General features: G+C 40.5%; 1 protein-coding gene across 1 annotated transcript in view; it reads right to left on the reverse strand.

The window, feature by feature from the left end:
• Nucleotides 1–27900, reverse strand: part of LOC131393746 (ATP-dependent translocase ABCB1-like) — a 94184-nt gene that overhangs the window by 24232 nt on the left and 42052 nt on the right. The window contains exons 10-21 of the mRNA XM_058524790.1: nt 27400–27513; nt 27143–27253; nt 26833–26958; nt 26520–26723; nt 26034–26204; nt 23789–23950; nt 22782–22949; nt 22086–22232; nt 20807–20914; nt 18542–18619; nt 15023–15106; nt 2729–2932 (exon numbers count right to left, since the gene is read on the reverse strand). Of these exons, the coding sequence (XP_058380773.1) occupies nt 2729–2932; nt 15023–15106; nt 18542–18619; nt 20807–20914; nt 22086–22232; nt 22782–22949; nt 23789–23950; nt 26034–26204; nt 26520–26723; nt 26833–26958; nt 27143–27253; nt 27400–27513 (1677 nt within the window). The remainder of the gene's footprint in view (nt 1–2728; nt 2933–15022; nt 15107–18541; nt 18620–20806; nt 20915–22085; nt 22233–22781; nt 22950–23788; nt 23951–26033; nt 26205–26519; nt 26724–26832; nt 26959–27142; nt 27254–27399; nt 27514–27900) is intronic.

A 27900-nucleotide genomic window follows, 5' to 3' on the forward strand; every position in this document is an offset into this window, starting at 1 on the left:
CCTTCATACTAGCTTTATGGGTGGTTGATCCACTACCTTTACTGTATATTTGCCTTTACCAGTTATATTTTTCTTATTCCTATTTCTGGTCATTTCTTTTCCACTTAAATAAGTCCCTTTAACTTTCTCCATCTAACTTATTTCGTGTAGCATAATGACCTCAAGGTCTATCCACATTGTCGCAATGGCAAGATTTTATCTTTTTTTCTGGCTGAGTAGTATTCCATTGTGTGTGTGTGTGTGTGTGTGTGTGTGTGTGTGTGTGTGTGTGTTTCTTGCAAGGCTGGTTTAGTGATGATAAACTCCTTTAGTTTTTGTTTGTCTGGAAAACTGTTTCTCTCTCCTTCCATTCAGAATGATAACGCCAGGTAGTATTCTTGACTGTAGGTTTTTTACCTTTTAGCTCTTTTAATATATCGTGCCACTCACTTCTAGCTGTAAGGTTTCTGCTGAGACATCAGCTGATAGCCTTATGGGGTTGCCTATGTATGTAAGTTGTTTCTTTTCTCTTGGGGCTTTTAGGATTCTCTCTTTATCTTTAATTCTGGACATTTTAATTATGATGTGTCTTGGTGTGGGCCTCTTTCAGTTTATCTTGTTTGGTGCTCTCTGTGCTTCCTGTACCTGGATGCTGTTTCCTTCCTTAGGTTAGGGAAGTTTTCACCTATTATTTCTTCAAATAGATCTCTGCCCCTTTGTCTCTCTCTTCTTCTTCTGGCACACAAATAATATGGATGTTAGTATACTTAATACTTAATGTTGTCCCAGAGGTCCCTTACACTGTCTTCATTCTTTTTAATTTTTTTTCTTTTGTCTCTTCAGCTTGACTGATTTTCTCTACTCTTTCATCCAGATTGCTTATCTATTCTTCTGTGTCATAGTCTCTGTTATTTATTCCCTCTAGTGACGTTTTCATTTCCATTATTGTATTCTTCAGTTCTGACTGGTTCTTTTTCACATTTTCCAATTCTTTGTTGAAGTTTTTACTGTTCATCCATTCTTCTCCCAAGATCAGTGAGCATCCTTATGACTATTAGTTTGTCTTATTTATCAGGTAGATTGTTTATCTCTGTTTGGTTTAATTCTTTTTCTGAGGATTTGTCCTGTTCCCTTATTGGGAACATATTTGTTTTTCTCCTCATTTTGCCTACTTCTCTGTGTTTATATCTATGTAGTAGGTAGATCAGCTATATGTCCTGATCGTGCAAATGTGGCCTTACGTAAGAGATGCAGTATGAGGCCCAGCAATGTGCTCCCCTCTTGTTACCCATGCCAAATGTTCCAAGAATATCCCTTGTGTGGGCTCCATGTGCCTTTCTGTTGTGGTGGGGCTGCTCTTGCTGCGGGTGCACGGGTAGGCTAGGCTGGCCCCCACGCCAGCTGGTTTTAAGACTCAGTCACGTGCGGCAGCTATGGTCCCTTAATTGGGTGAGACAAGCCCAGCACAGCTGGCTGCAAGGTCTAATAGCACACAACTTCTGCTGTTTTGCTGTTAAGCAAGTCAGGCCCCCAGTGTGGCTGGTTGCTAGGCTCAGGGGCTCACAGTTGCTACAGGCCTCTGGTGCAGCTCCCTGTGGTACAGGGGTGTTGTCGGCTCTCTCAGGACCACTGACGGGTGGGGCTGGCCCCAGGCACGGCGGTGCACAATCACCTCAGGCAGTGGAAGGTGGGGAAGTCCCCTTGTGGCTTTTTGAGATGGCCAGCAGGACAAGTCTGCTGCAGCTGATGCTCCACCACCCGCAGGCCCGCTCGCCCCAACAACGCAGGCCCGCCAACATACCCTGCTGAGGCAAACCCATTTGCCCTGCCACAGAGGTCCCACACACCCCACCTATGCAGCCCACAAGTTTGCCACAGGCTTGCTGGTGGGTGGGGCCAGTCCCTGGGGCTTCACTTGATTACCTCCCGTTCTTTGGTAGGCAGGGCAAATCCCTAAGCTAACAGGTTAGAGAATGGAATCCAGTGGTGGTTGCCAGCCTCTGTTTCAGCACAACTGAACTAGGTCACAATAACATCTGCCACTAGTGTCTCAGTACGTGTAGGGTGGGCCCAGCCTCCCCCTGCTTCTCTGAGACACCCTCCGAGCTTAGTGAGTCAGTCTCTTTTACCAATGGATTATATGCTTTTTCCTTTCTGGTGTTTTTGAGTTGGTTTGTGGAACGGGTGAATCTGTGCATGGATCCTTTAAGAGCAGGTTTTCTTTTGCTTAAGTTTGATAGTTTTTCTGGACAAATTCCCTGTTTTAGGCCAGCAAAGCCAGGTATTACAGAATCTCGTCTTAGTTGCGCTAAGGGCAGGGATGCCTATTGTGGTACAGATCCACTGCTCAGATCCCCCAATACTCTGGGAAAAGCTCCATACCTGTAAGATTGCTCCCAGCTGTGAAGCCCTGCAGCTAGGATGTGGTTTTTTCCTCAGCAGAGGTGTATTTCCATATCTGCCACACCTGTCAGTGTTGTCCCTTGTTGGGGAGATTCTTTTTATCCAGTTTCCAGATGTGTCTGAAAACTGTTCCACAAGTAGTTGTAGATTTGTTGTGTCCCTGAGAGGAGGTGAGTTCAGAGTCCTCATATGCTGCCATCTTCAAAAATCTCCTCAAATAAGATTGCTTTGAGGAATGGTTATAAAAATGTTCTCTGAGCACAGTAAGTAGTAGTGAGTAACAGAACAACACTGATTAGAATATTTTATTCTACTTAGGTCAGCAATTATATTTAGTTTGACTCACCTTCCCAGCACCTTCTAGTTTTTTCTTATCTTTCAGTGCTTGTCCAGACAACATTTTCACTTCAAAAATTCCTGCTATTGCAAGGATGGGTACAATTGCTAAGAGTAAAAGTGTTAATTGCCAGCCATAGATGAAGGATATGATAATGCCTGTTCCAAGATTTGCTATATTCTGGGTAACTACAGCAAGCCTGGAACCTATAGCCTGTAAAACAAACAAACGAAAAAACAAATTAGAGGGACATTTTCATATTATCTTTAATCCATGCTTGTATTTTCTTAAGGATTATGACAGTTCAGTTTTATGAAAATCTATTAATTATATTCTCAGTTATGAAATGAAAGGTAAGGGTTTACTTGTTTGTAAGTTTACTTGGTTTCTAAAATGAAGATTTCCATGACTTTTCAGAATAAATAGTGAAAGTAGAATATTAATAATTTAGAGTTCAATTACATATATCTTTCTTCTGATTTTCTAATACCAAGAAAGTTTTCATTAATCAATCAAACCCTGATCACTAAAGCAAGCTCTGCTAAGTAGCAAGATAAAATAGTCTGACAATTATATTCAACTGGAAATGTTGGAAATTTCCAATGATAGATGCACAACTGCTCATATTTTAAGCCTAATATTTGTCATAAGGATATTCAAATATATCTTGGCCTATTTGAGAAGCTTATTGTGTTTAATTTAACCTGCATTTGATCTGGAAAAAATACACAGAGCTCAAAGTTATGGAATTTAATTTAGGATATTAAGCAGGCATCAGAACCTTCAGTTTGAATGCCAGAGGCAGCCTGACATGTGACTTTCAGAGCACGCAGCGATTTCAACTCTACAGCTAGAAGTCACACTATGAAGTCAATTCACTCACTGCTCTACACTTCTCTCCTCCACCCTGGGAACACCCCATGACCTCAAGCCATTCCAACTTCCTGCTCTGGCCCCAGATCTGCTTTCTCTGGAAATGACCCATCCTTTCTTCACTTCCAAAATTTCCTCTGCCTGAGTGGGGCTGGTCCCAGGTAGATTCTGATGGAGTTCAGTCTAGAATGATCCCTGCCAACTCTGTGACTTTCGACAAATTTCTCCCTACTCCCAAAATGAGCAGGTACACCGATTAATAACCAAAGCTTCTCTCAGCTCTGAGTTTTACGACAGAATCCTTTACAACACATTCCACCCAATATCAACCCTCTGAAATCCTTCAACACCTATGTGATATAAACACTAGACCAGGAATTAGGTGGAAAAGCTGCTACAACTACCAGTAGCCTCTATACATTAAATTCCATACCAGAGAATTGCTCCTGGGCTGAAGGAGACAGCATAATTAATAGAGCATGCATTTTTATCTGATGCAGTCCCTGAGCTTATACGAAAGGAATGCTTAGCCAAATTTGGCATGAGGCAGAGTGAAGTGGCCTTCAAAGTCAGCTCTCTGTATCTGCACATTTTCAATTTGAAAGTCCCAGGTTACAACCTGCAGAGTCTGCAGCACAGAGATGATGCAGATTGCCCCTGTTCTCAGTATCTGCAAGTCCTACTGAGAACTCATTTCCCACAGCAACTGACTGAGAGAATGACTCAGAACACCCCCAAGTTCATGGCAGATGAGTTACCCCAGACATAAATGTTCAGCTTTGGATGGTAGACAAGGCCACAGAAGTGAGTAAAATGGATCAAAGATGACAAATTCTTCTTTAATGTACCTGAAAGGTGAATTAAAAGATCTAGAACCATCAGCGGGGGGGGGGGGGGGAGGTTAGGCTCCTTGGCACAATTTGATTTAGCACTTCAGGCAACATTGCACTGGTTACCGTTTCTTTTCTTAAGATTAACGCTCACTAAGGTCCCATGTCTGTTCCCCACACAGAGTGGGAGTCTCTAGAGCTCTGAGGATCACCACGAATGAGAGAGCATGGGGTAGTAGTAGCCAGATAGTTTTCATTTCAAAGAGTAGGGCTGAGAGGAGATAACACTCGGAAACCACAGCCCAAGTGTGAAGCAAGGTAGGACAAAAATGCTTCAACACTTGGAACCCACCCCGACTCTCCTCACAATCTCTCCCTCGCACTGTACTTCTCGTATTAGTATCTCACTCCCTCTCTGACTCAATTTTCTCTCCACCTTTCCCTGTTTCTCCTTCTCCTGCTATTTATTTCCTCCTCAAAACTCCACCATGTCACTTGAAATCTAATTCTAAAATATTTGTGCTTATTGAAAAAAAAAGCATATTTCCTGAACCTCCTTTTGAAATTAGGAACATTTAAATCCATCTTTAACTCAACCACCATCTCCCAGAAAAGAAATTTTAAAAATACGTAAGTTTCTTTGGATTTCTACACGGCTCTCATTTGCTTTGTTCTCTGCAGAATTCTAGTCATAATACTAGAAAAAGCCCACAATTTCATAGGCAAAATATTGAGGCATATTTTCTTCTGATTTATTTTTGGCAGAATTAAGCTACTTACTCAAAAATCTATCTGAGAAAATGTTTCATTGATGGTGAAATTAAATATGAAAAAAATTTAACCTAGATAAACATTATCACTAACTGTATACCCACAACCTTAAGTCAGCCCTGCCTTGGGTGGCAATGACTTGTGACAGCACAGCTTGTCTCAGATATTTTATTTATTTATTTTTTTAAGTCATATATGCAGTAATTTTTTTCAGTTACTTTATTGAGGTCATAATGGTTTATAACATTGTGTAATTTCAGAGTTCATTATTATTTATTAGTTTCTGTATAGACTCCATCATGCTCACCGCCAATAGTCTAATTTTTATCTGTCACCATACTTACATGCCCCTTTACCCCTTTTGTCCACTCCCCACCCCCTTCCCCTCTGGTAACCACTGATCTGTTCTCTTTATTGATGTATTTGTTTATCTTCTCCATATGAGTGAAATCATGCGGTCTTTCTCTGTCTGGCTTATTTTGCTAGCATAATATCCTCAAGGTCCATCCACATTGTTGCAAATGGGACTATTTTGTCTTTTGTAATAGCTGAGTAGTATTCCAATGTATATATATACTGTATCTTCTTTATCCATTCATCAGTTGATGGGCACTTGGGTTGCATCCATGTCTCGGCTATTGTAAATAATGCTACAATGAACATAGGGGTGCTTAAGTATCTTTCAATTGTTGATTTCAAGTTCTTTGGATGAATAGCCAGTAGTGGGATAGTTGGGTTGTATGGTATTTCTATTAATAATTTTTTGAGAAATCTCCATACTGTTTTCCATAGTGGCTGCACCAGTTTGCATTCCCTCCAGCAGTGTATGAGGGTTTCATTTTCTCCACATCCTCTCCAACATTTATTTCTTGTCTTGTAAATTATAGCCATTCTGACAGGTGTGAGGTGACATCTCATTGTACTTTTGATTTGCATTTCCCTAATAATTAGTGATGTTGAACATCTTTTCATGTGCCTGTTGGTCATCTGTATATCTTCTTTGGAAAAATGTCTGTTCATATCGTCTGCCTATTTTTTCATTGGGTTGTTTCTTTTTTGTTGTTGAATTGTATGAGTTCTTTATATATATTTTGGAAATGAACCCCTTGTCGGATATACGATTTGCAAACATTTTCTCCCAGTTGGTGGGTTGTCTTTTCGTTTTGTGGATGGTTTCCTCGGCTGTGCAGAAGCGTTTGAGTCTGATGTAGTCCCATTTGTTTATTTTTTCTTTTGTTGCCACTGCCTGAGTAGGCATGGCATTCGAAAAGATGCAGCTAAGACCAATGCAAAAGAGTGTGCTGCCTATATTTTCTTCTAGGAGTTTTATGGTTTCAGGTCTTACATTCAAGTCTTTAATCCATTTTGAGTTAATTTTTGCGTATGGTGTAAAATAATGGTCTACTGTCATTCTTTTGCATGTGGCTGTCCAGTTTTCCCAACACCATTTATTGAAGATATTTTCATTTCTCCATTGTATGTTCTTGGCTCCTTTGTCAAAGATTAGCTGTCCATAGATGTGTGGTTTTATTTCTGGGCTTTCAATTCTGTCCATTGATCTGTGTGTCTGTTTTTCTCCCAATACCATGCTGTTTTGATTACTATAGCTTTGTAGCATATTTTGAATTCAGGGTGCGTGATGTCTCTAGCTTTGTTCTTTTTTCTCAGGATTGCTTTGGTTATTTAAAGCCTTTTGTTGTTCCATATAAATTTTAGGATTGTTTGTTCTATTTCTGTGAAGAATGTCATTGGGATTCTGACTGAGATTGCATTCAATCTGTGGATTGCTTTAGGTAATATGGACATTTTAACTATGTTTATTCTTCGAATCCAGGAGCATGGAATATCTTTCCATTTCTTTATGCCTTCTTCAGTTTCTTTCAATAATGTCTTATAGTTTTCAGTGCATTAGTCTTTCACCTCCTTGGTTAAATTTATTCCTAGAATAAATATTTTATTCTTTTTGTTGTGATTGTAAATGGGATTGTATCCTTGAGTTTTCTTTCTGCTAGTTCACTATTAGTGTACAGAAATGCAACTGACTTTTGTAAGTTGATTTTGTACCCTGCAACTCTGCTGTAGTTGTTGATTATTTCTAATAGTTTTCTGATGGATTCTTTCGGGTGTTCTATCTATAGAAGCATGTCGTCTGAAAAAAGTGAGAATTTAACTTCTTCCTTTCCAATTTGGATCCCTTTTATTTCTTTTTCTTGACTAATTGTTCTGGCTAAAACTGCCAGTACTATGTTGAATAAGAGTGGTGAGAGTGGGCACACTTGTCTTGTTCCTGTTCTCAGAGGGATGGCTTGCAGGTTTTCACCGTTATGTATGACGTTGGCTGTGGGTTTGTCATATATGGCCTACATTATTTTGAGGTACTTTCTTTCTATACCATTTTATTGAGAGTTTTTATCATAAATGGATGTTGGATCTTGTCAAATGCTTTCTTTGCATCTATTGAGATGATCATGTGATTTTTATTCCTCATTTTGTTAATGTGGTGTATCACACTGATTGATTTGCGGATGTTGAACCATCCCCGCGTCCTAGGTATAAATCCCACTTGATCATGGTGTACGATCTTTTTGATGCATTGTTGTATTTGGTTTGCCAAAGTTTTGTTGAGGATTTTTGCATCTATGTTCATCAGTGATGTTGGCCTGTAATTTTTTTTGCATGTTATCCTAGTATGATTTTGGTATCAGGGTAATGTGAGGCTCATAAAATGAATTAGGAAGTGTCCCATCCTCTTCAACTTTTTGGAAGAATTTGAGAAGGACGGGTATTAAATCTTGTTTGAATATTTGGTAGAATTCACCAAAGAAGTCATCTGGTTCTGGACTTTTGTTTATTGGGATTTTTTTGTGTGTGTGTGTGAGGAAGATCAGCGCTGAGCTAACATCCATGCCAATCCTCCTCTTTTTGCTGAGGAAGACTGGCCCTGAGCTAACATCCGTGCCCATCTTCCTCCACTTTATATGGGACGCTGTGACAGCATAGCCTGACAAGCAGTGCATCGGTGCGCGCCTGGGATCCAAACCTGGAGTGTGCGCACCTAACTGCTACGCCACGGGGCCGGACCCTTGGGAGGTTTTTGATTACTGTTTCAATCTCTATTTGTGATTGGTCTATTCAGATTCCCTATTTCTTCTGATTCAGTTTTAGGAGGTTGTAGGAGTCTAAGAATTTATCAATTTCTTCTAGGTTATCCAATTTGTTGGCCTATAGTTTTTCATAGTATTCTCTTATAATCCTTTGTTTTTCTGTGGTATCCATTACAATTTCTCCTCTTTCATTTCTAATTTTATTTATTTGAGCCTCTCTCTTTTTTTCTTAGTGAGTCTGGGTAAGGGTTTGTCAATTTTGTTTATCTTCTCAAAGAACCAGCTCTTAGTTTCATTGATACTTTCTACTGTTTTTTTTAAGTCTCTATTTCATTTATTTCTGTTCTAAGTTTTATTATTTCTCTTCTTCTGCTGACTTTGGGCTTCATTTGTTCTTTTTCTAGTTCTGTTAGGTCTAGTTTAAGATTACTTATTTGAGATTTTTCTTGTTTATTGAGTTGGGCCTGTATCGCTATAAATTTCCCTCTTAGAACTGCTTTTGCTGCATCCCATAGGAGTTGCTATGTTGTATTTTCATTTTCATTTGTCTCCAGGTATTTTTTATTTCTCCTTTGATTTCTTCATTGATCCAATGGTTGTTCAACAGCATACTGTTTAGTCTCCACTTATTTGTGACTTTCCCAGTTTTTTTTCTTGTAGTTGATTTCCAGTTTCACAGCATTGTGGTTGGAAAAGATGCTTGATATGATTTCTATCTTCTTCAAATTATTGCAGCTTGCCTTGTTTCCCAACATATGGTCTATCTTTGAGAATGTTCCATGTGCGCTTGAGAAGAATGTGTATTCTGCTCTTTTGGGATAGAATGTTCTATATATATCTATCAAGTCCAACTGATCTAGTGTTCCATTTAAATCCACTCTTTCCTTGTTGACACCTCTGTCTGGATAATCTATCCACTGGTGTAAGTAGGGTATTGAGGTCCCCTACTATTATTCTGTTGTTGTTGATTTCTCCCTTTAGGTCTGTTAATAGTTGCTTTATATACTTTGGTGCTCCTGTGCATATATATTCATAAGTGTTATGTCCCCTTGGTGGAATGTCCCTTTTATCATTACACACTGCCCCCTTTGTTTCTCATTGACATTTTTATCTTGAAGTCTGCTGTGTCTGATATAAGTATGGCAACATCTGCTTTCTATTGTTTGCCATTTGCTTAGAATATCATCTTCCGTCCCTTCATTATTAGCCTATGTTTGTGTTTAAAGCTGAGATGTGTTTCCTGGAGGCAGCATATTGTTGGGTCTCTTTTTTTAATCCATCCAGCTACTCTGTGTCTTTTGATTTGAGAATTCAATCCATTTACATTTAGAGTGATTATTGATATATGAAGCCTTAATACTACCATTTTATTTCTTGTTTTCCGATTGTTCTATATTTCCATTGTTTCTCTTCCCTTGTATTTCTAACTGCCATTCAGTTTGGTGGTTTTCTTTGATAGTTTTCTTAGTTTTCTCTTTCTTTATGAATTGTGGCTCTGCCCTGATTTTTTATTTAGTGGTTACCATGAGGTTTGTATAAAAGATCTCATAGACGAGATAGTCCATTTTCTGATAACCTCTTATCTCCATTAGCCTAAGCAGGTTCCATCCCTCTCCTCTTCCCCCTCTGAGTTATTGTGGTCACAAACTATTCTGTTTCCTGTTGTGAGTTTGTGACTAAATTGAAATGTTTATAGTTATTTTTGATGCTTTCCTTCCCTTTATCTTTTGTTTTAAAATTAAGTATTTGCTAACCTGTTCTGATAGAGAGCTGCAATTTTCTGATTTTGTCTGTCTATTTATCTCGTTACGCAAAGCTTTGTAAACCTTTGCCATTTTGTTTCAGGTAGGAGGGCTTCTGTCATCATTTCTTGTAAGGGAGGTCTAGTGGTGATGAATTCTCTCAGCTTTTGTTTATCTAGGAAAGCTTTTATTTCTCCATAATATCTGAAGGATAGTTTCGCTGGATAGAGTATTCTTGGCTAAAAGTTTTTGTCTTTCATTACTTTGAATATATCATTATATTCTCTCCTAGTCTGTAATGTTTCTGCTGAGAAATCTGCTGAAAGCCTGATAGGGGTTCCTTAGTAGATTATTTTTTTCTGCCGTACTGCTCTTAATATTTTTTCTTTGTCATTGACTTTTGCCAGTTTTACTATTATATGCCTTGGAGAGGTGTTTTTGCATTGATGTAATTAGGAATTCTATTGGCTTCATGTACTGTTAAATCCAGTTCTTTCTCCAGGTTTGGGAAGTTCTCAGCTATTATTTCTTTGAACAAGCTCTCCACCCCTTCCCCACCCCACTTCTCCCTCTGGAATACCTATACTCCTTATCTTGTTTTTCCTAATTGAGTCAGATATTTCTCAAAGAATTCCTTCATTTTTTAAAAATCTTAGTTCTTTCTCCTCCTCCATCTGAAGCTTTTCTATATTTCTATCCTCTGAATCACTAATTCTCTTCTCCATAACATCAGCTCTATTTTTTAAGGATTCTAGATTATTTTTTTATCTCATTCATTGTGTTGTTCATATCCAGAATTTCTGTTTGGTTTTGTTTTAGAGTTTCAATCTCTTTGGTGAAGTATTCCTTCTGCTTGTTAATTTTATTCCTGAGCTCAATGAACTGTCTGAATTTTCTTGTAACTCGTTGAGTTTCTTTATGACAATGATTTTGAATTCTATGTCATTTAGATTGTAAATTTCTGTGACTTCAGGATTGGTTTCTGGAGTCTTGTCATTTTCCTTCTACTCTGAAGTGTTACTGAAGTTTATCATGGTGTTTGATGAACCGACCCATTGCCAGTGCATTTGTAGTAGTATCACATCACAGATGCCACCTGTCACCGCTGTGGGGCAAGCAGGAGCTGCGTTTCTGATCCCGCCCCCACTGCTGGAAGTTGTGCAGGTACAGCTGCTCTACGTTTGTGTGGCCTGGCCACAGCCACCTGGTGGGTCGTTCTTCTGGGGTGGAGCCTCTGTGGTCAGCAGCCGGCTTGTGCAGGCACAGGCCAGAACTGGGTGGTGTGGAGCATTTCCACTGGCGGGGTCGCTGCAGAACAGTGGGCGCTCCCACAGGCCAGGATAGCATTCGCATGTGCACCAGGCTTCCCCTGCCTCTTCTTATGGTTGCACCGGCTGTGGTGCTTGGTAGGCGGTGCTCCTTCGTGGGGCCTGAGCTGTGGCCATTCAATGGAGAGCCTTCCCACTGGTGGGGCTGCCATGGCATGATGGGCACTCCTGCAGGCCAGGATAGCATTTGCTCACAGACTGGGCTGTCCTGGCCTCCTCTCAGAGTCATGCCAGCTGCTGTGGGAGGCTCTGTGACTAGGCTCACTGCTGCTGGGAGGCAGAGGGGTGCACTAACTTATCTCCACTGCTTCCTGGGGATACAGTCCCTCCACCTTCAGAGGTATAGCTGTGTGGATCTCTCAGGTGTCCTGTTGTGCTGTGCGGGTATTCTCCATTGGTCACTGAATGTGTGTTTAGTTGTAATTCAGAGGAGGAGAGCCAAAGGGAACAGCTCAATCCATCATGTTGCTGATGTCACTCCAGATATTTTTATATATAAAAAAGTAATTACACTACTTCTCATTGTGGAATAGATAGATACGCACATATGCATGTGATATAGATATATATGTGTATGTATATGTATGTGTACATATTTATACTCACACACGTATCCCCCATCATGAAAGGTCAGCTGGTGATGTAAAGTCGATACAACTGTCCTCTCTCAGCCAATTTGTGGTAACAGCTATACTGGGCTTTCCTGGTTCCGATGGCACTCACCAATCTGCTTGCTTCCTCTTCTCTGGTCTTACTTTTCTAGCCACTGTTTTAAGTTCTGGAGGACAGTTCTGACTCAGAGTGGCTCACACAAGGTGTGCAGGTGTCCGTGCTACGGGGGCCATGAAAGTGTGAGTTTGAGATGCCTTTGAGGAAACCTGTGAAAAGCAGATGGTTGACAGCAGCAGGCAGTTAGGGACTAGCAAACTTCCTAGACATGGCCAAGGGCCTCAAAGACAACACTGTAGAGGGAAAGGACTGACCACCAGTTTACAAATATAGGAAAGCACTGTGGCCTAAGGCAGGCCATAACTCCAGAGGAATTTAGGGAGGGAAGGACTGCCGGCACACAACGCCCAGACCACATCTGCTCAGGGTTCAGCTGCAAGGGACTGAGTCAGTGTTTCCCCAGGGTTCTGTCCTCAACATCAAATGGGATATGGGATGTGTGTGTCTGTGAGAGCACAGGAGTACATGTGACAAGGTCTCTGTGAAAGGTAGACTAAAGTTACAGCAGCTAAGTTTAGCTAAGGAATAACAGAATCTGGAAACTTGAAGATAATTTGTTCACAGTGATCACCATCCGCAAGAAAGGCTCCTCCAGGAAGCTAGCAAGATGGATTTACCCCAAGTTTGCTGCTTGTTTCTCATGTCAATTTAAGTACAAATAAAATAGAGACTAATACTTCACATCCTCCACCTACCACCCGTTTCTCTGCCCCATTTACCAGTAAATCCTTTAACCGTTTGTCCATCTGAGTCCTATTCCCCCTTCCCCTCTCTCCTGAGCCCACTCCCGTCAGGTTTTGGCCCCACCTCGCCTCTGAAACAGTTCTTGTTAGAACCCTAGACTCCTCCACGTGGCTGAAGCACTGTGAGATGCTCCATCCTCCTGCAAGCTCATCAGCAGTATTTGCTATCCTAGCTGCTCCCTCCTTAAAACGCTTTCTTCATTTTGTTTCTAGGACACCGCTCTTCTCCCTCACTGGCCACTCCTTCTCCCTCTCCTCTGCTGGTTCATCGTCACAGCCCTGAGCTCAGGGCCCAGCCTTGCCATCTTCTTTATCTACACATGCTTCCTTGGCTATCTTCAGTCTCATGGCTTTAAAAGCCAGCAATGGACTGAAAAAGCTCCAAATGTATATTTCCAGACCAGAGTTTTCTGCTAAACTCCAGACTTGCAAATCCACCTGCCTTCTTGACACCTCCACTTGGATATCTAATGGGGGATCTCAAGCTTACTATGTTCTGAATAGAACTCTCAATTCTCCCCGAAACGTGCTCTTTCAACAGGCTTCCCAGCTTCATTAAAAAGCAACTCCACTGTTTCAGTTGTGCAGGTCAAAAACTTTGGAGTCATCCTTAAATCCCCTTTCTCTCATATCCCACATCCAAGCAACAAGTTCTGTTGGGTGTACCTTCAGAATCTGATTGCTTTTTATCACCTTCACTGTGACCACCCTAGTCTAAATCACTATCATCCCTCCCCTGGATTATTGCAATAGACTCCCTGCTTCCATCCTTGCCCCCTGCAGCCTATTCACAGAGCAGCCTGTAAAAATTTCAGATCATGTCACTCTGGTGTTCAAAACTCAACAATGCTTGAGACAATTTCCCATCTAATTCTGGATATAATGCTGACCTCAACTCTTAGGACTCTTCCTTTCACTCACTTTACTCCAGCCACACTATCCTCCTTCTGTTTTGGGAACAGTGGTGGAAATGCTCCAGCCTCGGGGCCTTTGCACTTGTTGGTTCTTCTGTTTAGACGCTCTTCTCTAAACATCTACAGGCCTGGCACTTTTCCTTCCTTCATGCCTCTTGCATATATCACCATATCATTGAGGCCTCCCTTCCCTGGCAACCAGCAAGCTCCTAGTCCCATATCGTGCTGCCATTTTTTTTCTACAACACTTATGACGATCTGACATACCATGTAGACTCCATTATGGCAGGGCTGTTGTCTGATTTAGGAAGTTCAAAGTTAATTCAGTAAGTGCATAGTCTGTTCAGTTAGGTTCTATACAACTTGATCTAAACCTCAATTTCTGTTGATGTGTTTGGTTTAACCAAAGAAATCTATATTAAAACAACAATTCCTAAGATTTATATTGCAACTTTACAACTCTCTGTATGCTTCCACATGCATAAGCTAATTTATTCTTACAGAAGCCCCATATATTAGACAGAAGGAATGTTATTATAGTACTACAGTACGGAAAGATTAAAAAGTAAGATTGATAAAGTTCAAGGGAGGGAAAGACAGGGCAGAGGTCACATTCTTTTTTCAGATTTCACAGCATCTTGTGGATTTTTGCTACCAACAGTTGTAGTTGTAAAAGTAGAAATTGTCACTTCGTCCACAAATCAAAACTTCTGGTTCAACAGTTTCTCGCTATATTAATTAAAGAGATTCATGTAGTAGCAAAATTTAAGTTTTATACTGTGATAAAGTTGTTTCTTCCGGCTTTGTTCTAATTTTTCATGTGCTTTTCATTTCTTTCAACTTCTTTTCAGATTTTCTTCCCTGTCTTCTGAACTGTTGTACCCATAAACTTTATTATAGCATCTACACATTCTTTTTTCAGAAGCAATTACAATTTTCTGTTGATTAATTGAACATTAAAACAGTCTGATCTTACATGATACGCTGATAAATACTTCTTTTTCTAAAGTCATCCTTCCACATGTATTTTGTTAATAGCATGAATAAGACAGCAAATAACAAAAGAAAGCTTGTAAATTATCTATATACTCTAAACTGTATGATGCTTAAATAGTTAACATTTTTGCTATAAGCACATGATGTATGGTTAAATATTTATTTAACATTTTAATGATGATGAGAACTAACACCTGTAATGAGAAAATTAGTTTCATGCTGAGATTCAAAATGGCCAATTAAGGCAAACACCAGTAGAAAGGAGGCACGTACCCCTTTAACTTGACCAGCGTCATTGGCAAGCCTGGTAGTCAATGCTCCAGTGGTGTTTTTAGGGTTATCGAACCAGCTCACATCCTGTGGCACAGAAAACGATGTTATGATCTTAAAGCCCTATTTACAAAACTCTTGGCGCCGAGGGCAGTGACAGGGCCAGTTGTGTTTATCACTGGTATCTCCTGCATACAGCACTCAGGATTTGACCCTCAACAGATAAGAAAGGGACTTAACAGACAAACACATAAATAATTTCATTTGTCAAAATTTTTTTTGAGTGCCTCCTTCGTTCTAAATGTGATTTCTAAATGTTGGATCTATACAACAGTGAACAAAAAGACAAAGTTGCTGCTCTCTTAAAGCCTAGATTCTAGAGATGGAAGCCACAAGTAAACAAAGACAGGAGTCCCCCCAGTCCATGGGGGATACCTTCCAAGACTCTCAGTGGATGCCTGAAACCATGGATAGTACCAAACTCTATATGTTTTTTCCTATACATACACACCTATGATAAAGTTTAATTTATTAATTAGGCACGCTAAGAGATTAACAACAGCTAATTCTAAAATAGAACAATTATAACAATATATGTAACAAAAGTTACTGTAGATCTTAGCAACCCCAGCATATGATTTCTTTCTTTCCTTATTAAGTTGAGAGCTTTCACCATTTCACTTAAAGGAAGCACTTTCTGGCTTCTCTTTGGCACATCCAAATTGCCAGCATCACTACTTTTGCACTTTGGGCCATTATTAAGTAAAATAAGGGTTACTTGAACACAAGCACTGTATTACCATGACAGTTGATCTAATAACTGAGAGGGCTACTAAGTGACTAACAAGTGGGTAGCATATATACGTACAGTGGATACACTGGACGAAGAGATGATTCACGTCCCAGGCGGATGGAGAAGGACGGCACAAAATTTCATTACACTACTCAGAATGGCACACAATTTAAAACTTAAACAGTGTTTATTTCTGGAATTTTCCATTTAACATTTTCATACCACAGTTGACTGCAGGTAACTAAAACCACAGAAAGTGAAACCACGGATAAGGGGGGACTATTGTATATACCATGCCAGGTGGTAATAAATGATATGAAGAAAAATAGAGCAGGGTAAGAAGGAAAAAAGTGAAGAAACACACTATTTTATAGACTGGGGAAGGGACAGAGAAGGCCTCTCTAACACGACATTTGAGCAGAAATCTAAATGAAGAGAGGGATGAGAATATCCAAGGGAAGGAAGAAACAGCATGTACAAAGACCTGAGAAAAAGGCATACTTGCTCTGTTCATGCACTAGCAAGAAAGCCTTAAGGACTGCCAATAGCCTTAAAAGCACCCTTGTGTGCATTTGCAAAAGCTGCCTCTTACTCTGGACAGATTTCTTTTCCCACTTGGGTCTCCCACTCCCCACCTCCCCACACGTATCCTTATGCAGTAAGCCATTGTGTGCAGAGTACACTGTGCATTGGAAAAAGCATGAAGCTGAAGGAGACGAGGTCTGAGAGGTAGAGGGGGCCACATCATTTATGGCCTTATAGGCAACTGAGAAGATTCCAGACTTTACTCTGAGGGATATGGGTAGCTTTCAGTAAGTTTTGGGCAGAAGGATGTTTTCACTTTAAAATATTTTAGCAGAATAACTCTGGCTTTTGTGAAGTGAACCTACTGGATTGGGATAATGATGGAGGCAGTAAGACCGGTAAGGAGGCTACTGTAATATGTAACAGAAAGAGAGGAATCAAGGATGACTCCAGGGTTTTTAGCTACACAACTGGTAGAATGGAGCTGCCATTTGCTGATATAGGAGAAGACCAGGTAAGGAGTAAGCTCTGTGGGGAGGGCAGAGTCACAAGTTCAACTGAGGAAATCTTAAGTATAACATGCTTATGAGACATCCAAAAAGAGAAGTTGAATAAGCAGTTAGATAACTGTAGTTCAGGGCAAAATAAATAAATTGGGTTAAAAAAACCAACTAAAGAAATCTACATTAGAATTTAACATTCAAAATAAAATAGGATTTTCTTCATAAAACCACTTAACGTTTTTAGATACACAAACACTAAAGAGATTATGAGCTTGAAGTATGAATTTATGTCTGCTACGAAAATAACTATGGTCCTAAGAAGTTATCTGAACTGGCGATTTGCATTAAAGCAGTATCTATCATTTTTTCCCCCAAATATTTAAGAAAAAACAAAGCATTATCATTGATTATACTATGTATCAATTTGCTTTTTAAAACTGTTCAGTGCTAAAGTGCCTTCGTGACTGAGATATAAATTCCTTGAATACTGGGACCATTCAGGTTTGAATGCCTTACAACACTTAGTATTATGCTTTGTAAGCAGAAGGCACTTAATGTATGATAGCCAGACATAATCATTTATGGAGAGGGCATTACACAAACCATCAGCTCAGCTTCCAAAGTATAATGGACCTGGGAGTTGGCTTGGAGGCTGGGGAGGTAAAGAGGCATTTGGCCCAGGACCAATGTCAGCCCTGAGCCTAAGTGGAATCTTAGCTACAAATACGGTTTGACTGCGAGTCCTAGGACACGGCCCGCCATCAAACAGTGCTCTCTTGAGAACTCATTAGATTAAAGGCTGGCTCTGTCATTGACTAGCTAGCAATTTCCATAAATATGTCTTCTTTCTAAGTGGTGTTGGTAGGAGTGGGAAAAGATTGAGGAACCGAAGACAGCTGGGAAAATGTGAATGTCATCTAGAAATCCTAATACAGCAAACTGACACTTCTCAGCCAGGGTTCAATTACCCCTGCCACATCCAGAGAATCCTTCCGGAGCATCATTTGATTCACTGCCAAGTCATTAGTGATTTTAAAATGGAAAGTTATAAAGTCACATACAAAATTTTTATGATTCTTAAAGAAACTTTCCCCTTTGACCTGGCTGCTTTGGGTTACATCCCCAGAATCCCTCCTCCCCATTTCCCCAGAAAAACATTCACATCTGCCTGTTGTTAGAGTTCTGAAGGTGCAAAATGTGAGAGGCATTCCATTAAGTCCTTATCATCTAGTAACACTGCAGCTTGAATGAGTAAATCAGTCCAGCCCCAGCAGTGAAACTGGGCCCTGGGGATGAATTTTGATTTGTGGAAAGAAAGGGTACAGAGGGCATCTCTTGGTGGGAAGAAACACGAGTGTCCTGGGTTTCCCAGGGGGAAGAAGGAAAGAAAGAGAGGAAAGGGACGAGGGTACTGAAGATGGCTTCTGCCTACAGCTGCTGAGACAAAGGCTGGAGGTGAACCTGCTCTGGAGACTCATTGTCTCCAGTGATCCGTTCCTTGTGCCCACCCACAGCCCACAGACAGCAGGGCCTCTGCGCCTGACCCGGGGGGCAGTTCAGCTGCATCTCTGAGATGAGACTGAGGGAAGATCAATACGGGACTTCACTCCTAGTAACCTGACAGCGCTCCCACTGCCTGAGACCACAGGGCCCATGTGTGGAGTTCTGTACAGCCCAGGGCACAATCCTCAACAGACATACCTGTCTTAGCATCGATCGGAAAACCAGGTATCGGAGCCGCCTAGTGAGGATCTCTCCAGCTTTGCCAAACATGTAGCCCTGTGAAGAAAGAGAACATGCTACAGGAAGCAGACTTGCCAGAGACCCAGCCGCTGACTGCACAGAAGGAGGGGGACTTGATGTCATTGCTAAAGCAGGACACTAGACAAAGTCAGAAGCTGATTTCAAGGGTTGCCTACGTTTCGGTGACTGTGTACTATGGTGCACAGCCGCCCTGGTGGAATAGCCATGAGAGCCAGTTTTGAAACTGATACTGCTACTCCACAGCTAGCTGGCAGACTGATCAGGGATCTACTGGAAAGGTGTTTCTTTCCTCCCCTCCTATCCCTGCTTATTTCTCCCAGTGAACCAGGGACTGTCACTCAAGAAGCTGGAGTTGTTCCCAAGGCAGGGACACTCTAAACAGGTGGCAATATTATGTATCATCCAAACCAGGACAATTTTGTTTTGTTTTTTTTTTATTCTTTTTTTTCCCCCCCAAAGCCCCAGTAGGTAGTTGTATGTCATAGTTGCACATCCTTCTAGTTGCTGTATGTGGGACACGGCCTCAGCATGGCCGGGGAAGCGGTGCGTCGGTGCGCGCCCAGGATCCAAACCCGGGCCGCCAGCAGCGGAGCGTGGGCACTTAACCGCTAAGCCACGGGGCTGGCCCCCAAACCAGGACAATTTTGAGAGTGCAAAGGGGTACTATTAGTAATTTCAGCAGGACCTGAGGTGTCACCTGGGAAAATGGGACTGTACAGTCACCCCAGGCATAAAGGATGCAGAGGACAAAGATATCAAATTCTTAGTCTCTAAGTTTAGAAAAGCCAAAGTCGAGGAGCTAAACAGGTTGGGGAAAGTGGTTTACAGAAAGAGAATTTGCTGCACTGCCCTCTCCATCCCCCAAGGTTGGAAACTTCTGTGTCTGGAGGAGGGAAGAGAGTTACCGGGAAAGAACACAGTGAGATGTGACTGTGTGGCCATGCTGGGCCACCTCTGGGGAGGAAGGACAACAGAACCCTCATCCCGATGAGTTTGGGGATACGAGATTAGAAGGAATTCTCCTTTCTCTCTGGAGCTCTGGGAAGAGGCCTGCCACACAATGGAATGGGGAAAGGAGAGTGGAAATGGCTGTGTGGTGCATCAGAAGAGGAGAGGCCCTACTAACAGGCCTGAGTCTCCTGCAGAATCAGAGCAGTGGAGGAGGGCAACCGTGTCTCCTCTGTGCTCCCCAGTAGTGCGCTGGACATTACTGAGAGAGAAGGAAGAAACACATGCAAAGAGCACAGAGTTATAACTTGTACATAGAGTGTCCCATCTATGATGGCAAGGTCAGATTCCCCAGTGAGACTTGAAGTACTTAGTAATGAGAGACTTCAGTCTGTTTTCATTTGTACCTCCTATAATGTCAAGAAAAATGTCCTGTTTATATAAAAAAAATCACTACATGGTTACAACACGCTAATTAAAATGACTTATTCAATATTTTTTCTTAAAAAAATACATATGGCTCATCATTCATTCAATAAGTGACTGTGTTTGCTGCTGCCACACACAGGCCTGGGAACGTAGTCATATGACCTCTGTGAATCATCAAGAGGTAGGTACCATTATCCCTATTTTACAGATGAGGAAACTGAAGCTTAGACAATTTAAGCTACTTATTTGCCCAAGGACACAAAATTAGGAACTGGTTCAACTTGTACTCGACCCCAACTCTAACACCAAAACTCATACTGCCTTACCATACTACACTTTTAGAGCACTTAACTCCTTTGCTCTGTTCCCTCTAGTTTCATTATTATCTCAGGTGGGAGAGATGAGAGGGGAGGAGGAGGTAAGCAAGGGAGCCAGACGAAGCAAAACATCTTTGGTGTTTTTTTTGGTTTTGTTTTTTGGTGAGGAAGATTGGTCCCGAGCTAACATCTGTGCCAATCTTCCTCTATTTTATATGTGGGATGTCACTACAGCATGACTTGATGAGCAGTGTGCAGGTCTGCAGCCAGGATCTGAACCCGTGAACCATGGGCTGCTGAAGCAGAACACGCAAAGTTAACCACTACACCATCAAGCCAGCCCCAAAATATCTTTGTTTGAAATACATCAAAGAAACCTGGCTCCTAATAACCCCTTAAGAGAGGAGCAATTCTACTAAAAAGAAAATTACACAGATGTTTATAAATTCCACAGTTGAATAATGACCCATTTCTCATAAACGAATAAAGTGAAAATATAGACATTTACCTGTAGGAAAAATGTAATAAAAGAAATAATTCCAAGGACGAGAAACAATAGTGAAAACATGTTACTATTCTGTCGTCTTGTTTCAGGATCCTCATCTCTGGTAAAAACCTGTGAAGAAAATATTGAAAGGTTTTCAGTTCAAACACTGAAGAAGCCATTCTGGGTCTGACCCATTTCCCACCTAGCATAGGGTTCGGTGTCAAGAGAACCTTAGTGTAATGGAGGTTGGGGTTGCCTCCCTAATGCCAAACCTGAAAGTGTATGCACTCTGCCTCCCTTAGGGGCCAAGAACGGGTCTGTCACTCCTCAATTGATCCAATACTTTTCTGCTCATACTCCCTCCTGGAGTAACGAGCGCCACAAGTGCCACAGCTCCGGTGTAAAGCAGAAATGGGAACGACGCTCTCTTCCTCCTTTGGGGGAAACTACACTGGAGGCCAATGCGTTGCTTTACAATTTGGACATTTCAAACTGTCCCAAGGTCTCTGCAGAAAATCTGCTGGGGCGGTTTTTGTGAACCAGAGAGAGGTGGTCATTCACTCAGCCCAGGGCTTTGAGAAAGAAAGAAGGTGCCTTGAGCCAGCCTTCTTTACAGGATGGCCAGACAGATAGCCAGTCGGGGAACGCCAGCCAGCTGACCTAGCACCACACATGGAGACCTTCCCCGAGATAGGGAAGACAGAGAAGAACCACTCCACAGGGAAAGAAAACAAACATCTCCCTTCACATGGGCCACAATCAGTCTAGTAACAGAGCCATATTCCTAACCCGTAGAAAGCACGCAGAACAAACACGTGTCAACCTCAGTCTTTCAGAAGCTGTTCCACTTGTGTTCATCTTAACAAGTGGGATGGACATCTCACAGAGGCAGCGTGCTAGGCCTGCTCGTGTCCTGCCCAGTGCGCATGTCAGAGAACAGCTCTCTCTCAAGCCTGTCTGACACATGTGAGGACCTCTCTTTGCACTCTGGTGATACAACAGCTCAGGAGGTTTACTCAGAGCCCAGTGATGGCAGGGGAGGGACAGTCATCTAGTCAGTGTCATTGCCTATTTCAGGGATCTGGTCCCCAGGGACATAGGATCAAAACCAACTGCCAGAACAAAGGAAGGTTTGAAAAAGGAGCTTTCCTATCACAAACCAGACTTCTGTTCTTATATCTTCAAGCTGCTTAGTTTCATATGAAGGTACATGTTTTTTGAGGCTTATGTATATAGTTACAAACAGTTCATTCTTCAGTCAGGACTCACAGGTAATCCAAAAATGGACATAAACACTTACCCCTACAATCCTTGAAAATATTACTGCAAATGCTGGTTGCAGTCCTCCATTTATAATGGCACAAAATATGCCAACTACAAAATAAGGCCATTCGGTTATATTCAGCTGCAGAATCCTCCAAAAGGAAATTGGAGGTACATTTTCATCCTGGAAAACACCAAATATTACTACAGGCTAGTTCGAAAAAGAATTGATACTTAATTGATTTAATCATGGACACTTCCTCCATATGCATAAAATTTTTAAATGAACATAGCCTATTCCTATTTCCTTATCAACTGATGGCAATTTGGCTTAAAAAAAGTGCTGACAGTGTTATATTATTCCTTTATCTTTTAAGAAATAAATGATGTATCCACAAACATTCTAACTCTTACCCGACATTTGGAATATGACAAGAATATTTACGAGAAAGGATAAACAGAATAGAAATGTTTATATTTGAAGAACCATTCTAGTCTGTCTCTTTATATTATAAATTCTAATTCTAAAATTCTTGTCCTGTAAATCTCAGTCGTAAATGCTAAACCAAGTCTAAAATGTTGAGATTGTGGTTTGTGGAATACTCTAGGGGATAGGACAGGAGGATTCTGGATAACCCTTTCTTGTTCCCACTACTAACCCCACCCTAGCCCACTAAACGAGGGGAGCGACAGTGGGAGGGTTGAAGCCATAACTCCACATCCTCCTCCATACCTGGGACTCTGTTGTACCAAGCTGTGTCTCTGGGCCTTGTTGTGCATGGATATTCTTGCGAGTTGATCTTCTTCTTCTTAGACTCGATCCTGAATCTTTTGGAGACATTTCAGTTTCACTCTTGGATTCACCAATTGCATTTTCTAATTCAATTTCATTTCCTCTTGTCTAAAATAAACAAGAAATATGCATAAGCTGGTTAGCCTCAGTTAACAAATGAAAATTAATTGCTAAACATCAGATATCAAGGAAAATGGTAATTTAAGTAATTACAGGAAAGGATAAAGTTAAACGGCTGTTTCTTCTTTTGTGATATGTTGGAAAATTAAAACCACTAGATAAGAAGACTTCCCATTGAATATGCTGAAATAACGTGGCACGCCTTCCATGTATGTTATCTCGTCATCTCCTTTTCGTGGGTATTTTTGGCTCAAATTTGCTTTGGACTGGTGCTGTCACCAGACATATGGTGCAAGCCATACTGAGCCACAGTTGTCATTTTACATTTTCTCAGTAGCCACATTAAAAAATATGAGAGAGAGAGGTAAAATCAGTTTTAATTGCATATTTATTTAACCTAATGTAGCCAACATATTAGCATTTCAAAGTGTAATCAATGTAAAAACTTACCGAGATAGTTTGCACTCTTTTTCTGTACCTAGTCTTCAGCATCTGGTATGCACTTTCTACTTACAACACTTCAGTTCAGACTAAACATTGTTCAAGTGCTCAATAGCCACGTGGGGCTAGTGGCTATCATAGTGAGTGGACAGCTCACCTTTAAACCTTTTTAAACTTTTCCTTACTTTTCTCTAATTATTCTTCTTTATTTTCCATTCTTTCAAGAGAGAAACACATTTAAAACACTGGTCTGATCCTGAATCCACCAAGTATTTTTCCCCACTCCTCAAGATAATCACGTTAAGTAACGTTTATTTATAGCACCAAACACAGCAAAATCACCTTATTCCTCAGTTACTTTAGGAAAATCTAGAGTCAGACTATACCTGCATTGTCACAAGTTTGAAGTAAACGCCTTTCTCTTTCATGAGTTCATCATGACTGCCTTCCTCCACAATGACTCCATTATCCAAACCAGCGATGACATCAGCATTACGAACTGTAGACAAGCGATGAGCTATCACAATGGTGGTCCGGCCTTTTCTGGCCTAAAGGGAGAAAAATTTGGGTTTTGAATACATGAACAATTATATGCAATAATTAATTCCTTCAACTTATATTTCCTGAACACCAATGCCTTGGACATTGTAAAACCGTCTAAGTTACATAAGGTAGTCTCCAGCTTCAATAAATGTATAGTCAATTAATAACAGTTTAAAATAAGGTTTTATTATAATAAATATAAGCACACATATGATAGTCACATATTAACATTATGTAAGCCTCTAAGTATTTCATTTGATCTCTATCAGCCTAAGTTTATAGTAATAATCAGGGGCTTATAAAAGTAAAAAAAGCCTACAGCCCAGGCATTGGGCAATCAGAGTAGACACAGGCCAGTGTGCCGTACTGGTGCTCACTAGCTAGCGATCAGTCCTGGGCATCATAATGTCCTATCTCACAGGACAGTGGATGGTCAAGGTGGACAATAAATTTGAGGAAGCAAAGTCCAGACTTCAGCATCACATTGATCTGAACTCAAATCTTAATTCTGCCATTTATGAATTCCAGGATTTTATCCAGATCTTTTAACCTGTGTGAGGCTCAGTTTATTCATATATAAAATGAGGATAATAATAGTACTCATTTCTATTCATTTCTTACAGTAATTGTTATGACTAAAAACAATGCACATGAAGCACTGTGATGCATACACAGCAAGTGCTTAACAAATGACACTTATTCCTAGGTAGAAGCATTATGGAAAATTTCAAAAGCTATGTCAATGTTTTTAAATGCCCAATCTCATTTTTATTCCAATAGGGGACAGAGCGAGATAACCAGAACTTCTCTGAGATTTATTTAACCTCTGTAACTTTTGCAATGTTTATGATTTTTGTTACTCTTTATTTCTTTCCAGGAACTAGCAATAAAATTCTCAAAACAAACTAACAAAAAAACCTATCAGGATTAATATGTAAAAGAGAACTGGGAAAACTCTGAGAAGATAAAACAATAATATGAGAAAAATTAGGTGGTAGCAACTAGGAAGTAGAAAAGACAATGGATCAATTCTTTAGATGTTTTCAAGCAAAGGGGAGCATGTGGAATTCCCCAAAATGTACATTCTAAAGAAAAATTACTTTTAAATGCAAACTTTTAAAATTGTTTTTATTTATAATTTAATACATAGTTCCATTGTAGAATAATAAGAAAACACAGATGTGAAATTACAGAAAAGCAAAGTGAAGGGAAGAAAAGCAGCCACATCCCATTTACCTCTACTGTGGGTCAGAAAATTTTTAGTAACCTGCTTTTTCCTCCCTCAACAATCTATTAAGCACACTGACAGGATGTTTAAAGGAACATACAGTGTTGCTTAATTATTATTAGAGAGGAGGAGAGTTAGAACAAATATGAGTTCATCTTTGACTTCTACTGTGACACTTCACCTCAGAGCACTTTTGGGTTAAAAGGTCTCCACAATCCTTGTCCTCACAGAGCTAGCCCGGTTACCACTACATGTCAGAGACCTGGCACAGCTGGAGCACTCAAATCCAATTTGGTGAATGGGTCACATGGACTCAAGAATTGCAGGAAGCTCAAACTCTGTTGATAGTCAAGGACATTTCAAGGCCTCGGTAAGTTTCCAACATCATCGGCTCCAGCCCCCCTCCCGGGGATGAGAGGTTTCTCATGTCCCAAGGAGTCTTCAACAGGCATTTAACATCTCGGAAATCAAATGTGAACCTTCAGATGATATTTTCCTCTTGTTGACAACAGTAAAACTCACAAAATAGGTTATCTCTAAGGCTGAGTTTTCAAGATCACAATGAAGACCAATTTTCATTGGAGTCTATATTTCTCATTGTGTAATTTTTAAAATTAGCAAGTACTTTTCAATGAAAGTTTATTCATCTCTACTTAAGAAAAAAAGAAAAAACACCAGAGAAATGAATAGAAATTAAACCAATAGATGCAAAGAGGCCTAATAATTTTATTTTGATAGCTGAAGGGATCACTTTAGAAGCGATCAGAAATTTTCTTTTTTTTAAATAATATTAAGAAGAATTCACAGTGGGATGTTCTTATGCTTATAAATCAGGTCGGTTTGAACTGAGGCTCACAGACCTTGTCCAGGGCCGCCTGAACCACTGCTTCACTCTCAGTGTCCAAGGCTGATGTGGCCTCGTCCAGCAGGAGGATCTTGGGGTTACGAACCAGGGCTCGTGCGATGGCGATTCTCTGCTTCTGTCCACCACTCAGCTGGGCCCCTCTCTCTCCAACCAGGGTGTCAAATTTCTACAACACAGAAAACACAGGAAGATTTAGCAAAAGAAAGAGTTAGCTCACCCTTTAAGATGGGAAGTAATCCCATAAACAAGCCAAGCCTCACAGGCAATAATGTCCAGTTCCTTACACTTAGTAATAACCAACTCCAATTTTTAAAATTATCCTGCTATTAGTTCATGCTCCTGGAGTGTTAAATCTGAAATAATCTTGATTTCTTATCTTAGAAGGTTCCTCCAATTTGCAATAGTTTCCTAACTTCTTATGCATTAGGCCAGCATTCTATTCTGTGAACCTTGAGCACGACAAAGATCAGGAAGGACTTACATTAGGCAGTTTCATGATAAAGTCATAGGCATTAGCTTCCTTGACAGCTTTCTCGATCTCCTCCACGGTGACATTTTCACGGCCATAGCGAATGTTTTCAGCTATTGTGGTGGCAAACAACACAGGTTCCTGACTCACCACACCAGTAATTTCCCGAAGATACCTTACGTTTATGGTCCTAATGTCCTGTCCATCAATGCTAACCTGAAATAAAGAGGAAGTCTGATCTTCATACACTGCAGATTTGTATCGTGTGATCTACAAGGGCAACTGCTGAGTGCTACAGCATCTAGTTCCGCAAGAGCCATCTCACCACGCCCTCCGTGGGGTCATAGAGCCTCTGCATCAGCTGGACTGTCGTGCTTTTCCCGCAGCCGCTGCTCCCAACCAGGGCCACCGTCTGCCCACTCTGAACCTTCAGGTTGAGGCCTTTCAAGATCTACCAGGACAAAAGACAAGTAAACTTAAAGGCCACTCACAGGTACTGGGACTATGAACTGACAGTTCAATTCAAAACTAGTTTTAAATATACTTTTTTTTTTTTCACAATCTCTAAAGGAAAGTATCAGAAATTCTTTATCCGATACACTGTTGAAGCATTGATTAATCATTTATCATTGTACCTGAACTTCTTTTCGAGATGGGTAACTGAAGTGAACATTTCTGAACTCCAAATTTCCCTTAATATTATCTGGTTTGTGTCCATTCTTAGAATAGCTGTCAATGCTAGGCTTCTAGACAGAAGAAAATTTCAGAATTTATTAGGTTACAATGACTCCTTTTAGTGACATTTGTTGAGAGTTAGGGTAAGTGATAAAGAAATCTATTTTTAACTAGAAAAACTTTTAGAAAGATGGATAAATGGCAACCCCAGACTTACGTTATCAATTATCTTGAAGATTTCATACGCTGCTCCTCTTGTGTTTGCAAACGCTTCAATGCTTGGAGATGTGTGTCCAATACTAAAACATCCCACTAACACAGAAGAGAAGATCTGAGGAATATGAAGGAAAACCATCAACTTACTTAGCGTTTACTACAATTTGTTTTCATACTTCTTTCTTCTAACACAGCTAATTAAATTTTAAAATGGCAAGGCAACTGATGAATACTGGGTGTCAAAAACATTTTAAAGTTTAAATACTTTTCAATTTATAATGCAGAATTAGTCTTACTTGCTCAGTGAAACGATGTAAGTTCCATAGGAACCAGAAGATTAGAATAGACTAGATTTATATTTATTTAGAGCTAAGAATTTTGGTTTACATCATCAGCAGTGTATAAACGGGTTGGAAACAAAGATTAGAAGGAGAGGCAGAAGAGCCAGGTCTGAATCCGATTAAGCACTAACTGGCTATATGTCTCAGGCAATTCTCCTAGG

The sequence above is a fragment of the Diceros bicornis genome, chromosome 3, assembly GCF_020826845.1.
Source record: "Diceros bicornis minor isolate mBicDic1 chromosome 3, mDicBic1.mat.cur, whole genome shotgun sequence".
NCBI classification, from domain to species: domain Eukaryota; kingdom Metazoa; phylum Chordata; class Mammalia; order Perissodactyla; family Rhinocerotidae; genus Diceros; species Diceros bicornis.